General features: G+C 39.8%; 1 protein-coding gene across 1 annotated transcript in view; it reads right to left on the minus strand.

Moving 5' to 3' along the window:
* hiw (highwire) overlaps positions 1–14,822 on the minus strand; it is an 815,007-nt gene extending 800,185 nt beyond the window's left edge. The window contains exon 1 of the mRNA XM_068229800.1: positions 14,525–14,822. Coding sequence (XP_068085901.1) covers positions 14,525–14,619 — 95 coding nt within the window. The 5' untranslated portion in view covers positions 14,620–14,822. The remainder of the gene's footprint in view (positions 1–14,524) is intronic.
* Positions 14,823–16,550: the final 1,728 nt, after the last annotated feature.

A 16,550-nucleotide genomic window follows, 5' to 3' on the forward strand; every position in this document is an offset into this window, starting at 1 on the left:
GCACTTTATGGAGCCGATGATAAAGTCTTCTACCAACAGGAAGGGACTCCACCACACTACCATGTAACAGTACGAGCTTTCCTAGATGACAATCTGTCGGGACATCGAATTGGACGTCGAGGGCCCATTGAGTCCCCCCCACGGTCACCAGACCTTACCCCTATGGACTTTTACTTGTGGGGAACTGTGAAAAATCAAGTCTATCGACGTAAGCCACGCACACTGGAGACCCTTTGCCAGGAGATTACAGCGGCATGTGCACAGATCCCCATTCAAACATTGACGGACGTAGTTGCAGCGACCGCTCGTCGTTCTGCTGTGTGTCTGGCAAACAACAGTGAACATTTTGAACATCTCATGTAACCATATGTTTAACTGAAGATATTACTACATGTGCAACCAAAATTTAAAAACCACACACAATAAATAGTTTTTGTTCAGTAAGGAGTGTATACATTTTTCTTGCGGACCCTGTATACAGATGAGGTTATCAGATGATGATGAAAGGAAAAGGCCATAAATAAAACTGGATGCTTCATAATTTTAGTACCATCAGATTGGTGAGTCGATCAATGAAAAACAAACAAGAAAATTGAAACAGAAAAACCTGGCACAAGTGAAAGCAATGACAGGCTCAGTTGGTTACTGTATCACATCTCGCAGTAAAGTACCCAATGGGCCAATGACGGAATAAACTTGAATTCCAAAGTTGGAACTACAAAATTAATTCTTACATCTGAGATTGTTATGTGCATGGGAAGCCATAATTTGAAATAACACTGACAATTCCATTTCGAGCAGGATGTTCTCCCATTATGAGTGCTCTGAAAATGTTTGCTTAAAAAAAAAAAAAAAAAAAATTGGATTTCAAAATATTGAAAGATGTGTTCTGACAGTTCTTAGAAGGAGGTACGTTTATTGCCTGCCTGGGTGGGGAGAAGGGAGTAGGGGGGTATGGTTGCCATTGAAATGTGAGTGGACCCCCTGTGGTTGGCACGGAGATAAGCCTGCTGGCCGGCTCGTGCCAAACCTCTCACTTCTGAGTTATATACGAAGGTAATCCCATACATAAGGTCTCCTATTTTTTTTATAAATACATAGACCTGCTTGATTTACATCATTTTATAGCTTGAACATTTAGCTATTTTTCTAGATAATCACCATTTCGGTCAATGCATTCTTGTAGACGCTGGGACAGTTTTTGTATGCCCATGTCATATCAGTTCGCCACCATACTGTTCAAGAAGTTGTGAGCGGCGCTTCGGGAAACCTCAGGAACCAAAGTGCACAGATCATCCAGGGTGATCTGCCAATCTTCACGCATGATTTGCTCAACCTTCATGACTGCCTCAACGGAAATTGACGGTCTCCCGCTCCTTTGTTCGTTCGTCATGAATTTCAGTCCGACCGGCTGCAAACCCTCTACACCACTTACGAACATTTTTGACATCCATGCACGACTCATCATACACTTCCGTCAGTTGGCGATGGATTTCAATCGGTTCAGTACCTTTTGCGTTCAAAAACTGAAGAACTGCGCGCACTTCGCGGTAACATCCAACGGGAGCTCCATTCTCAACAGCTGCCAAGCCAAGACCGAGTGCCTCAGTGCGCCGTAGGCATGTTTATATGCGAGCGTGGGAAACACTCTTCACAATATTGTAAGCAACAGTCACACGAACAGAGTTCTGTATTTATAAAAAAATAAGGGACCTTATTTTTGGGATTACCCTCGTACAACAGAATGCAGCGGTCTGAACAAACAAGTGAGCCAGAAGCCAGGGGAAGGAGAAAGGAATGCAGGAATGTGGCAAAACCGTACAATGGCATGTGCAATGTTCCTCCCTCCAGCCCTTTCTGTCAAAACTATGGGTATAAAGTATTGCCATATAAAAAGAAAGTTGCATGGTTCTGCATCCCTTTTCCTCCACATGGAGGATTGTACATTTTTATGAATCATTTCCTTGATCACAGCAAATGTGATAGTGATCCTTACTACCTAGCTATGAGCATTCTCCATTCCCACTCGAATAAAAATAGCTTCATCAGTAAATAAAACATAAGATGGAAAATAATGTCCATCTAACGTGTACAACAAAATCCACTGAACGAAGCGTACATGAGCAGACCAGTCATCGGGCCCCATAGCCTACATCAGCTGTCTACAGAATGAATGGTATTGAATTTTTTTGCAAACATTGCCAAATAACTGAACTGCCAGAAGCACCCAGTTCTCTTGCAATGGCTTGCATATTAGCTGAAGCATTTTTTTCAATCAAAGTATTTAGCACAGCCTCTTCAAAGTGAACAGTATGCGCATTACGCAGACGTCCTCTGTCATGTATGTTGGCCCTTGATAAGAGGCAAACATCCGGCACTCAAAATAATAGTGTTCCTCATAGCTGAATGATGTATATTTAGGTAACCTAACACCCAACAATACGATAAAAAACAAAAACTGCATTCGTACTTCTTATTTAGAATGCACCCATTTCTCAAAATAGTTGATGGAATGAACTGAAGGTATGGCAGTCTGGAAACTGTCTGAGTAAAAACTATCTCCTGTAATGACGCCAAGTCCATCGCCTGTATGACCTATCACTGCCGTATATCTGATGCACGTCCGTCTTCTCCATCCAAGTGTACTGCTTCACGTCAATGGTGTTATGCCAGTACCACAAACACAAATACGCAAATGGATGACCGGCCCATGCAGTGATTCAGGCATAAAAAACATCAGTAGCAATAACATCTAATGAACACTGAGATGTGGTTGGCCAACGTGGAGGATCTGCAAGTCCTAGGAATAGGAATGGAGAACTGTGCAGCATGTTTTATTTTTTATCTTTCCTTTAGGTCCGCATCCGCATTATCATTCAAATTTCTTTTGGGCAAACATTTCCAGAACACCCTATATTTAAATCATGTACAACTGCCACACTTCATATCAACTCAGAGTAGAATGCATCAGAAAAGCCAGACAATCCTAGCTACACTTCCTGAGAGATGGATCAGTTGCCTTCAAAATAATAATAATAATATTAATACATTCTATTAATGTTTTATATGGTTTTTGGAGATGCCAAATGATGATGTTTGAGTCATCAGTTCATAGACAGGTTTCATGCCGCTCTCCATGCCACCCTATCCTGTGCTAACCTTTTCATTTCTACGTAACTATTGCATCCTACATCTGCTTATCATATTCATACCTTGGTCTACCCCTACAATTCTTACCGCCTTCACTTCCTTCAAAAACCAACTGAACAAGTCCTGGGTGTCTTAAGATGTGTCCCATCATTCTATCTCTTCTCGTCAAATTTAGCCAAATCGATCTCCTCTCACCAATTCGATTCAGTATTTTGTGATTCGATCTATCCATTTCACCTTCAGCATTCTTCTGTAACACCACATTTCAAAAGCTTCTATAACCTTTCTTTCTGAGCTAGTTATCATCCATGTTTTAACTTCCATACAATGCCACACTCCAAATGAAAGTCTTCATAAACATCTTTCTAATTCCTATATCAATGTTTGAAGTGAGCAAATTTCTTTTCTTAAGAAAGCTCTTCCTTGCTTTTGCTAGTCTGCATTTCATGTCCTCCTTACTTCTGCATTCGTTAGTTATTTTACTACCCAAGTAACAATATTCATCTACTTCCTTTAAGACTTAATTTCCTAATCTAATATTTCCTGCATTACCTGCCTTCGTTCTACTGCACTCCATTATTTTTGTTTTGGACTTTTTTCTTTTCATCTTGTACTCCTTACCCAAGACTTTGTTCATAATATTCAGCAACTTCTTGAGATCTTCTGCAGTCTCAGATAAAATAACAATATCATCTAAAGGTTTCGACTTCCTCTCCTTGGAATGTGATTTCCTTTCCAAATTCCTCTTTGATTTCCTTTACTGCCTATTCTATGTAAACAATGAAAAGGAGGGGGCACAGACTGCAGCCTTGCAACCAAGTGAACAGTAGAAAATCTTCAGAACAAGGAAATTCGAAGAAAGTACATGGATATGATTACTGAAGAGTTCAAACTGTAAGCAGGCTCAGGATATTGGAGAATGGGTGGCATACAGGGATTCTGAATTAGAATTAGAAACAGTAAGGGGATGCATGTGTGTAACGATGGGAAAATGCGAACACTGGAATGATGAAGTCACGGCAGCTTGCAAACATAAAAACAAGGTCCATAAAAATGGCTCCAAACAAGATCTGATGCAGATAGGGATAGTAGATGAAAGAAACAGAAAAACAAACCACTGCAGAGTCCAAGAAGAAATCATGAGAAAATTATAGTAATAAACTAGGAAGGCTTAGTCAAGGGGCAAGGAGTCTTTTCTGGACAGTAATAAAGATTCTTAGAAATGGAGGGAAAACGAAGTGAACAGAGCTGTGGGTAAATCAGGTGAACTCAATGTAGATCCTAGGGAATCACTTGACAGATGGAAAGAATATTTTGAGAATCTTTTCAGCGTAAAATGATTTTTTATCTGAAGTCCCAAACAATGGAGGTTATGAGGAGATTACAGCTGAGTAAACTACAGTCATAAAGCAGTAGCAATAGATGAAATTAGACCTGAAATGGTGACAAATAGTGGGAAGGCAGGGAAAAATGTGTCTTCAGAGAATAATGGGATTAGCAGGGCATGTGATCAGGTTACCTTCTGATTGGATGAGAGAAGTAACTGCAATCATCGAAGTTTGAATTCAGACATTAATAATAGAAGTAGAAGTGGTACGTTCATTCATCACCAGATGGCTTACTGTATGAGGTACAGTGCTAGCATTCGAAGCGGAAGCTCACAGAACCATCAGAATCAATCTGAGAGGGAGTCAAATGTGTCTTCAGAGAATAATGGGATTAGCAGGGCATGTGATCAGGTTACCTTCTGATTGGATGAGAGAAGTAATTGCAATCATCGAAGTTTGAATTCAGACATTAATAATAGAAGTAGAAGTGGTACGTTCATTCATCACCAGATGGCTTACTGTATGAGGTACAGTGCTAGCATTCGAAGCGGAAGCTCACAGAACCATCAGAATCAGTCTGAGAGGGAGTCAAATAACATAACAGGTGTACACACATATGAAAGTATGACATTGACACAAGCCTGGAATGAAACATCCAGTGATGAGGAACGTACGAATTTGGAAAACACCGAAACTAATATTTTCCACTAGATGGTAGAATGAGGTTTCGGTTCAACGTACTTACAGAGGTTAGACAAGGCTGTAATCTTTCACCCCAATGGGCGAGTTGGCTGTGCGGTTAGGGGCGTGCAGCTGTGAGCTTGCATCCAGGAGATAGTGGGTTCCGAGCCTCACTGTTAGCAGCGGTGAAGATGTTCTTCCGTGGTTTCCTATTTTCACACCAGGCAAATGCTGGTGCTGTACCTTAATTAAGGCCACAGCCGCTTCCTTCCCACTCCTAGGCCTTTCCCATCCCATTGCCACCATAAGACCTGTCTGTGTTGGTGTGACGTAAAACAAATTGATAAAATATATTTCACCTGGGAGATGGCTGGGAGGGATACACTTGGGTCAAGATGAAATATAGAGTTTGGCCTATGCCGATGGCTTGGTCTTAACAGTAGACTGTGTTGAAAGCCTAAGATCTAAAACCTTGGAACTTGAAAAAAGGTGCAGTGAAAATGAGCACTACTAAGACTAAGCTGATATCAGTAAGGAAGAAATCTAAGGGGACTGAATGTCAGTTCGGGAATACAAAATAGGAAAATGTACATCATTTCAAGTATTGGGTTTTTTTTGTTTTTTTTGTTTTTTTTTGCTAGTGGTTAAATATCAAACTAACACATCAAAGGTTGATTGGTGTGAAAATGGGAAACCACGGAAAAAGATCTTCAGGGCTGCCAATGTGGGATTCTTTTTTTTTTTTTTTTTTTTTTTTTTGCTAGTTGCTTTACCGTTGCACCGACACAGATAGGTCTTATGGTGAAGATGGGACAGGAAAGGCCTAGGAATAGGAAGGAAGTGGCCATGGCCTTAATTAAGGTACAGCCCCAGGTGCCTGGTGTGAAAATGGGAATCCACAGAAAACCATCTTCTGGGCTGCCGACAGTGGCGTTTGAACCCACTATCTCCTGGATGAAAGCTTACAGCTGCACGCTCCTAACTGCACGGCCAACTCGTCCGGTAATGTGGGATTCAAACCCACCATCTCACAAATGCAAGCTCACAGCTTGTGGCCCTAACAGTATGGCCAACTCACTCGGTATTTCAGGTATTTAGGATGTGAAACATATAGTAAATGCAATGTATTCGAGGTGCAGTACAGTTAATACAGTGAGGTCACAGTTGCAGTTAACGTTATTCTGTAAGAAAAAAAAACAAACAAGTTCTTGGATGAAACTAAGCTCAACAGACCAAAACAATTAGTCACCCCTGGGGAATCATTACAAGCATCATTTAATACCTCGTAACTCTGCCTCTGGACTTGATAACCATCTGAATTTAGTTAAGTGAGTCCACAATGTTGTACAGGTACATCGCATCCAGGTTAAGCCACTCAATGAGGATTTGATCGCGCAATTCCACCAAATTGGGTGAATGCTGTTCCAACCAGTCCCAAAGATTTTTCAATGGGGTTGAAGTCAGATGATTTTGCAGGACAGTCAAGATGTAACAGTGTTCAAAAAACCAGTCACGTATGTGTCCAGCCCGATGAACTTTGCTGCTGTCATCTTGAAAAATCCCGGTATCAATAGCATACTCATCATGCAGCTGTTGACTGAAAGGCAACAACACCTGACCATCCAGAATGTTTAAATAAACATGCTGGTTCATGTTAATGGTCATCTTAGTAAGTGGGCCCAATCCATGATACGAAAAGAAACATCACAGACCCACCTCCAGCTTGAACCTGACCTTGGACACATCCAGGATGAAATGCTTCATTTGGTCTTTGGTGCACTCGACGACATGTGTCACTGGAATACAGGCAAAAAAATGATTCGTCAGACCACATTACATTCCGCCAATCAGCTACTGTCCACGTTCGATGATTTCTAGCCCAATGAAAACACGCAGTTTTATGTGCCTGTGTGAGCAATGGCCTCTTGCAAGGTGACCGACTCCAAATGTTCATTGCATGCAGTTCCCGTCGCAATTTTCTCTCGCTGACAGGTTGGGATGGACCTTCATTCACTGACTGCAGTAATTCCTGTCATGTTTGGAAGCGATTTTGATTTACAAGCCGTGAAATGCGTCTCTAGTTCCTCTCAGTCAGGATATTTTTTACTACCATAATTCTGACGTGTTTCGTGGCCACATGTAGCATACCACTGCTTGCAGACATGTGAACAGTCCACTGCGAAACACCAACAAATCCAGCAACTTCACGCACCCTATGGATATGGGCACGGCCAAATACGATTGCCCCCTTTTGCCACTCTGTCACATTCTTACATCTACCCATGTTGACGAACACTGTCCGCTTGAAACATCAATGTCTCACTGATCGCTACTACCTTATGCTCACATAGAGGCAGTGCATGTGTGGTTGAGCATGGGACTCGTTTGCTGTGCGATCCGTACAGGCTTAACAATCGATCTGTGCGGGTGCTCTAGGGTGACTCATTGTTTTTTTTTTTGCTAGTTGCTTTATGTCGCACCGACACAGATAGGTCTTATGGCGACGATGGGACAGGGAAGGGCTAGGAGTGGGAAGGAAGCGGCCGTGGCCTTAATTAAGGTGCAGCCCCAGCATTTGCCTGGTGTGAAAATGGGAAACCACGGAAAACCATTTTCAGGGCCGCCGACAGTGGGGTTCGAACCTACTATCTCCCCAATACTGGCCGCACTTAGGCAACTGCAGCTATCGAGCTCGGTGACTGACTCATTGTTTGTCCGATGAGCTTATCTTAACATTGGTCGGTTTTCAGACTTTTTCAGACTGACTTAACAGAACGAGAGTGGAAGTTGGGTGGGCTTGGGATATCTTATTAATAAGTTAGAACTAACGAACATGATCCTTAGTTGGGAGAAATTACAAAAGGTATCTAAAATGCATCACTGAAGAGAAGAAAACAAAAGATATACCATACGAAGTTAAGTGAACAGGTGAGATAACTAGGAGCTATCCTCAAGAATGTGGTAAGCTTGATCTAGAACAAGGATGTGCTCCACTGAAGAAAAACAGGCGATATACCGAACTTACTTTCTACCAATGTAGACGTATGCAGCAGAAACCAGGACTATGAGGAAAAGAGATGTGAGCAAAGTATAGACAGGAGAAATATAATTTCTGAGAAGCAGCATAGTATAGAAATAATAAGTTTGAATAGAATGGGAAATGAAAACATCAGTAAATACAAGACGAACCCTTGAACGACAAGACTGAGATAGCACGACTCTGAGGTATGGACACACGACAAGAATGCCAGTAAATAGAATACCCAGGAAGATACACGAGATGGATATACAGGGTCTCTCTTATAAACCTAGACCGTCCAGCGGCGTTTCTACTTTCCGAGACCTAAGCAGCCGTACGTGAGGTGCACACATAGTTCTTGACCTTGCAAGGAGCGTGCACGTGTTCGACCTAGCATCAATAGCCAGTGTGAATCTCAGCTGTTAACATAGTCAGACAGCTATCATTGCAATACCGTATTTTTGTACGTAAAAGTTAGTGTATTTTAAGTACAAGTCAGCTCAATGCGGAGCAATACATTTGTTCAGCAATTTCCTGGTGAAGTGCCACCTTCATGAGCACAGATTCACGTAATTGTAAATTGTAAATAAATTTGAAATTACTGGCTCAGTGCTCAATAAAAACACATGAGCGCACACGAACAGTTTTAACAGAGGAAATGCTAGATGACACTGGTGCGAATCCTGAACGGTCACCAAATAAATCACTCACAAAATTAGCACAACAAGTAGGGGTTTCGGTTTCTTCTGCACACAGAGCTACAAAGCTGTTACACAACAAACCGTACAGGTTTACGTAGGCCCATTGTTGAAATCCTGGTGATCCAGCCATAAGAGATATTGCATCAACAAATGAATGTTTATTCGACCCACAGGTTCTGTTATTTTCAGATGAGGCCTGGTTTCATTTTTAATGGTAGTGTGAACAGTCATAACTCTTGCTATTGGTGTGCAGAAAATTCTAATGCCTGTTGCTCACGGTAAAATTTTCTGTCAAATTTATTGTAGGCCTACAATAATTTAATTTTATAAAATTTCTGTCGCTCACGGTCAAATTCAAGTTTTGTAAAACCTTTGATAAAACTTTTCATAAAATAGGACATGTTGAATTCCGTAAAATTAATTTTACGAAACGAACCAATCAGCGAAGCTGACATCACGATGATGCTGGTGCTACGTCGTGAGAAGATTGTGAAGCTCGATTGTAAACAAACACTTCTTTCTAAAATGGCAGGATCCGAGTGGACTAAGGAAGCTGTTAGCATTTTACTGGACGAATACCAGAAATATCCTTGTTTGCATGAAATTAAAACACCACATTACCACAACAGAAATGCAAGAAGAGAGGCAGAAAACACAATCAGCTAATTCCTATATGAATGCTCGCCTTCTAACCTCATATAAATTTCGACCAAGGACAGCAATCCTCTACCTTCTTTTCTTTTGATCCAATCCCGAGTCCAGAATTTCCTGGCATTTCTTTTCTTCCTTTTTACCGCTGTACAACATATAATTGCAGCTAAAGCAGCAAGTTTTGCTTTGTTTGTTGGAGCCATACTCTCAAAAGCAATGTAAGTTGAACAGCTGATTCTTGATTTAAAAGTGTATCAATAGATGGCAGCATAGAGAATCTCTGTTTAAAATTTTAAGACACCTTGGACTACACCCCAAATTAATAAACATGATAAAATTGACTCTCACCAATACCAAGTCAAAAGTGAAGTTTAGGGGTGAAATATCAGAGACATTTGAAATTAAAACTGGACTACGGCAGGGAGATGGGCTCTCACCACTATTATTTAACTGTGCTCTAGAAATGGTAATGAGGGAATGGTTTAGAAAATGTCCCCCCAAAATAAAGATTGGCCGAAAAATCAAAACAAATTGCCTGGGTTTTGCTGACGATTTAGCATTACTAGCAGTGGACATAAAAGAAGCAAAAACCCAGATATCAGAACTTCAAAACATTGCAAATAAAATTGGCCTCAAAATATCATTTGAAAAAACAGAAATTATGCCCCAAAAACCAACACAGCTAAAAGAAGTCACCATAAATGGTAATAAAATCAAAATAGTAACTCAGTTTAAATATCTTGGAGAAGTAATAACACATAACTTAAATGAAAAAATCTCAATCCAAGTAAGAACAAATAGATTAGCTAAAGCACAAAAATTAACATGGGATATCTACAAAAAGAAATGTCTATCAATAAATTCAAAAATAAAACACTATAACACAGTTATAAAACCGGAAGCTACATATGCAGCAGAAACACTCTTTTACCTGAATAAACAATCAAAGACTGACAGACTTCAGAAAATTGAAAGGAGGATTGGAAGAACCTGTATCAACAAAAAATATCAGAAAGATGGACAGTGGCGGTTAATACCTAACAAAGTCGTGTACAAAGAGCTAGAACCCATTACAGATACTATGCGTAAGAGGAGACTGGGATTCTTTGGACATATCATGAGGATGCAGGACTCAAGACTTCTGAAACAACTAGTACAACACAATCTCGTCTCAAAAAATACCACAACAGGATGTAAATGGATCAGAGAAGTAAGAGAGGATCTGAAGGAAATAGGCCTTACAACAGAAGACACCAAAAATAAGATAAAATTGAATACAAAACTCAAGAATACAAACCTCCGCTTTACCCTTACACAAAACAAACCAACAACACGCACATTTTCAACTGAGGAAAGGGCACGAAGATCGGAGCGTCTGAAGAAGTACTGGGAGGACCGCAAAGCCCGAACAATCCCTTCAAAGAGACCTGAACGACGGACTGACTAAAGTGATCCTATGTGGTCATAAAAGAAGAAGAAGAAGATGGCAGCATATACACGTCTTAGTTCAGAAGTGAGTTCATAGATGGCCATCCTGATGCTTTCACGGATTTTATAAAATAATTTTACCATGAGCAACACAACTTGTTTTCACCAAATTTTTATAAAATTAATTGTACAACAAATTTTACTAAACATTTTACCATGAGCAATAGGCATAACAGTGCTTATGAAGTCCCACATTATGAAGGATGACACTTCTTTTTTTGCTATTTGTTTTACGTCGCGCCGACACAGATACGTCTTATGGCGACGATGGGATAGGAAAGACCTAGGAAGTGGAAGGAAGCGGCCGTGGCCTTAAGGTACAGCCCCGGCATTTGCCTGGTGTGAAAATGGGAAACCACGGAAAACCATCTTCAGGGCTGCCGACAGTGGGGCTCGAACCCACGATCTCCCGATTACTGGATACTGGCCGCCGAACAGGATGACACTTCAAAATCTTTTATAAGGTAAGACTTCATATGGAAAATTCTAAATTCCCATGGAGGGAATTGGATATTTTTCACCAATAGAGCATGTCAAAAACATATCAGATGTAAGGCCCCTCAGGCGTCAACGCTGGTTAATAGAGCGGACGCCTGAGGGGCCTTACATCTGATATGTAAGACTTCATATACGATTGTATACACGCTTAAAGCAGGGAGGCCGCTTGCAACATAAGATGGGCTGAGGCAGTTGCTATAAACACCTTGTGCTCAGTTTGGGTTTATAAGACAGACCCTGTACAAGGAACATGACCAAAAGGAAAATCAAAGGATAGATGGATGAAAGGATGAAAGAGAAGAGTACTCAGAAGGAAAAAGATTGGACCACGGTGATGACAAAAGGGTGGTGAGAAGATGTTTGTTTCAAAATTCTATGCAGTATCTACACGTGCATTTATATTTCAAATGGATTAGAGAGAGTGAAAGGGTTTATGGCAAATAGCTTCTTTAAATTCACTGAGATGACTGATAACTTTGGTTCTAAAAAGGACCAAGATGATGTTTCTGTTATGAAAGGATCACCGGCGATTTTGCCGTTTCCCAGAGAACGCCTCATTGCATCATAATTTTTAAGTGGGTCGCAATCTTCGGGGAGGCATTTCTCTTGTTCCAGCTGGACATAATGAAAGCTGACTGGGAAGTCCTTGAATAAGCTATGATCTGGAGTGGAAAGACCCAGGGATAACTTAAAGAAATGAGGGTTCAGCAGAAGTGAAACAAGGTGTAAATGTGAACAAGAACAAATTACAAGCCACATGCTTCAGTGCCTTCTGTGCCCAACATCATGCACAGAGGATGATCTCCTACAAGCCACTCACAGTGCATTGGACATTGCAAAATACTGGGCATGAGTAATATAATCTCACATGTTATGTTTTATGTACTTCAAACTGACTTATACATTAACTGTAAATTTGTATGTTTTCAACTCGAGTATAATACTATAACTTCTTAAAATTTCAAAGAACCAAGCTCGATAGCTGCAGTCACGTAAGTGCGGCCAGTATCCAATATTCGGGAGATAGTACGTTCGAACCCCACTATCGGCAGCTCTGAAAACGGTTTACCGTGGTTTCCCATTTTCACACCAGGCAAATGCTGGGGCTATACCTTAATTAAGGCCACGGCCGCTTCCTTCCCACTCCTAGCCCTTTCCTGTCCCATTGTCGCCATAAGACCTATCTGTGTCGGTGCGACGTAAAGCAACTAGCCAAAAAAATTTCAGAGAAAATATTTTGTAATGTGCAGTTTTACAAGGAGACACATTTTACAACGAGCTGCATTTTAACCTTGTATTTATAAAGTGGTTAGGCCTACTGGTACCTTTCATAATATTCCTGAATATTGATGACAACTTCAAAATAACAAGTGCTAAATTTATTTTTTTCTAGAAAAAGCAAGTTACTGGTATTTTCTTGAAGGACTTTCAAACATCACTTCTTATTGATAAGAATATTTGCTTACCTAACTAAATGCAATGATACCTTAAGTGAAATTGCCTGTAATGCATTATTTATAATAACACATGATTTAACACCAGGTAAGTTCATGTCTTCAGCAAATGCACAATGTGATATCAGTGCCTCTATGCAGCTTGTATATTGGATTTTGAAAATACAATCTTCAATTGTCTCCAAGAAAGGATTAGTATATTTTTGGGTGAATATTCAGTACAACACTGTTCATTTGAATACTGTGGTACAAGAATCCCTTTCTACACACAATTTCCCATATATGTTTGCTATGGTAAGTGCAGGATAAAAACATACTGTGGTACAAGAATCTCTTTCTAAAGACAGTTTCCCATATATGCTTGCTATAATAAATGCAGGATAAAAACAATTTTTCCATTGAGAATCTCCTCAAGGTCCTAACAGATGATGGTATTCTTTGCTGAAAGTTGCTATGAAGATTCTAGCACATACCATATCTTAATGGGAATGATGATCCTATTACTTTGCTCCTTAAAACAATCATCATCTTTATCTTGTCATACACCCAGAGTACTCTCAGTCCAAGTCTGTCAGCTTATTTTAGAGGCACAGGTTACTTGAAGACTGGCCAATTTGCTAGTTTCAAAGTTATAAAAAAATGTATATAAATTTTTGTACCAATTAGGTATTCTAGTCTTATTATGAAACAAACATTTGTGCGCTCTTAAATAAATAAAAAAGTATTTCAGGAGTTTTAGGCTACATTTATTTTAAAATATTAATTTAACTTAATACTCTTCAGTATTTTAGGTCCCCTGTCTCCTCATTTCATTTTATGCGATATTACCCATGATACAAATCGATGGAGGAAAGACTTAGGTCATCTAGACTTAAATGGTTTGGGCATGTTAAACGAATGAATAGCACAAGGTTACCACGTGCTTATTTTGAAAAGAGAATAACAGGTAGATGGTAGAAGACCAGCTGGACAACGAAATGTTTTTGAATAGGCAACTTTGGAAGACGCTCGTTTTCAAACACCCTACCCAACTCGCTGGAAGGGTAACCGATGATGATGATACAAATAAATCACTTCCCACCCTGTGCAGTTTCACATAACGATTAATTCTAAGAGGACAATATCATTTCTTTGAGTGGACAGTGACTAACCCAATCCTTCAAAATACATCACATCACATGACTTCCTGGTAAAAGGCCTATGCAACAACAGCTGTCACATATAAGGGACACCACTCCTTATCATAAAACTCTCTTTATATATAATTGAAGACTCAGTATTTTGAATGAGTTATTCTTGGTTACGTCTAGCCATACTGACTGATCGATTAAAACCGACTGCAATAACCATAAGACTGAAGACAAAGATATAACATTATGCAATTCTGTTTATCAGCGAAGTTCAACGACAAAATACGTTGAAAACACACAGTAATGACTTTAAAAATCAATTAATTGCTTATTTTACAATTTTTAATGATACATACTCTTAAAATATACAAAAATCAATACGTGGTTCCACCACTAAATAGACAAATTTTTAGGTTAGTACTACCTTTGATGGTCTGGTAACACCTTAAATTGCTCGTGAAAGTATTTTCCAAGGAGTTCTGGTTCGGGAAGCATTTTATCCCAATCACTCACGCCCATTTTACAAAGTAATCAACACACTTTACAAATGTCATTCATTAGGAACGATTCTGTCATTTTGAGGTTTAATGTTTCGCTATTGTAATTTGTGATTGTTTCCATGAAATCACGAACTTAAATGCATTTTTCATGTAAATATCACTGTTCTTATCAGTGACATACTCATTCATTGGAATGGTACGTTCATATCGTAAACATTTATGAAAAATACTATTATTCCGGTAAAAGCACTTTCAACCGGTTTGAGTTGTGGTTACGAATGACGAACATTTTCAAGGAATAAGAAATCATAGGATGCTTCGCAGAAGTTCCGATAGATCGTTGTTGAACGTATCGATCGCGCATGCAAGCCGTTGCCAACATAACTGTAAGTGTAGACAGTATATACTAATTTACCGCTTACAGATAAAATGCGGTAACATCTCTTCCTACACTGTAATCATCCGTCTTCAACGAGCTGAGAATATGAAGAGAGACAATCACCAGCAAAATGCACGTTGTCCCTATGTAAGACAGGGCATGGAATGTCAGAACTGTCAATCGTTGCGTAACGTTAGATATTCAGAGAAGAAAAGAGAAATAAATGGCCTAAAGTTAAATGTAGTAGGCGGCAAAAGCAGAATTTCTGCTGAAGCGGGGAAACTCAGTATTAACGCTCTAAGCGGGGAAAGAATCATTAACCCAAAATGAAATAGGGCAAATACAGGAGTGTCTAACATAGAGCCAACTGTAGTCGGCTATGGTCTAACATGATCCTTGGCAAGGATCATATAAGAGAAATCCTTGGTTTGAACGAATAAGTTACCAGTACTGCTCTTGTCAGGACGTACAGTCGTTCAAAAAAATAATGATACATGGTACTGAAGGTTCCTCATATCTAATAGTAACAATCCCATACGGAAAAATCGACAGAGTAAAAAAGTTTAAGTACTTCGCGAGGAGTAATTCAAATTAATGGTCTAGACAAAGAAGCCAAAAATTGACGAGCAAGGAAATTGGAAACAGATTACCAACTGATCAAGGATGCCTATAATAAGAAGAGTCTCTACATCAAAACTAAAATCTGGCACTGCAGTACACTAATAGAACCAGAACGTCTCTGTCTCTGTTCTCCATGAAAACAGGAGAAATAGAAGAGCTACAGACACATTCTAAGAAAATTCTGGGACCCATCAAAGACGCGGGAGTTCAGACACAGGAAGAATACACACTTCCACAAAGATTATTAAACTGAAATAATGTCTGGTGCGATCAGGAGGAGAGTTAAGTTCTTTCGGCACATAATGAGGATGGATAATACTTGACTTTAAAAGCAAATTTTAATCATGTTTACAAGAGTAAGAATGTCAATCAGTGGATGCAGAGAATAAAGAGAGAAGTGGCAGAGATGGGAATAATAGCAGATATAATAGAGGTCAGAACAACTTTTAGGAGATTGATACAAAATTTAAAGTGTTCCCATGATAAAGAAGAGTAGAAATGGAATAATATCTGGACAGAAGAGAGAAGGAAACACATAGTGACATAATGAAGAACTATAGCAAAGCAAGAAAGGAAGCAGAGAACAAACCGAAATGAATGCAGAGGGTTATTTTTACGTGGTCGTAAGATGACCAAACTCGATAAAAGAAGAATAATCACATTGTTAGGCCACAGAGAGTCCCATTCCGAAGGAGGTTCAATTTCAATAAAACCGACTAGCCAAATTTTACAGACATGCCGTAGTTTTTACCATAAAACTCACACCTGAATCGAACGATGCTTTTGCTGAGTCTGTCAAGAGATGCTCTTGAAGGGCCATACCTCGTGGTTCTCGTACCACATATATCCCTGGTCTTACTTCAGAGCTTGCTGCTCAGTATACAGAATTTAAGACGCCACCTATTTGAAGAAGATTCCCTGGGTGAGGCAACATTGGCGGCTGGGAAGAA

Source organism: Anabrus simplex, chromosome 12, assembly GCF_040414725.1.
Source record: "Anabrus simplex isolate iqAnaSimp1 chromosome 12, ASM4041472v1, whole genome shotgun sequence".
In the NCBI taxonomy this organism is placed as follows: Eukaryota; Metazoa; Arthropoda; class Insecta; order Orthoptera; family Tettigoniidae; genus Anabrus; species Anabrus simplex.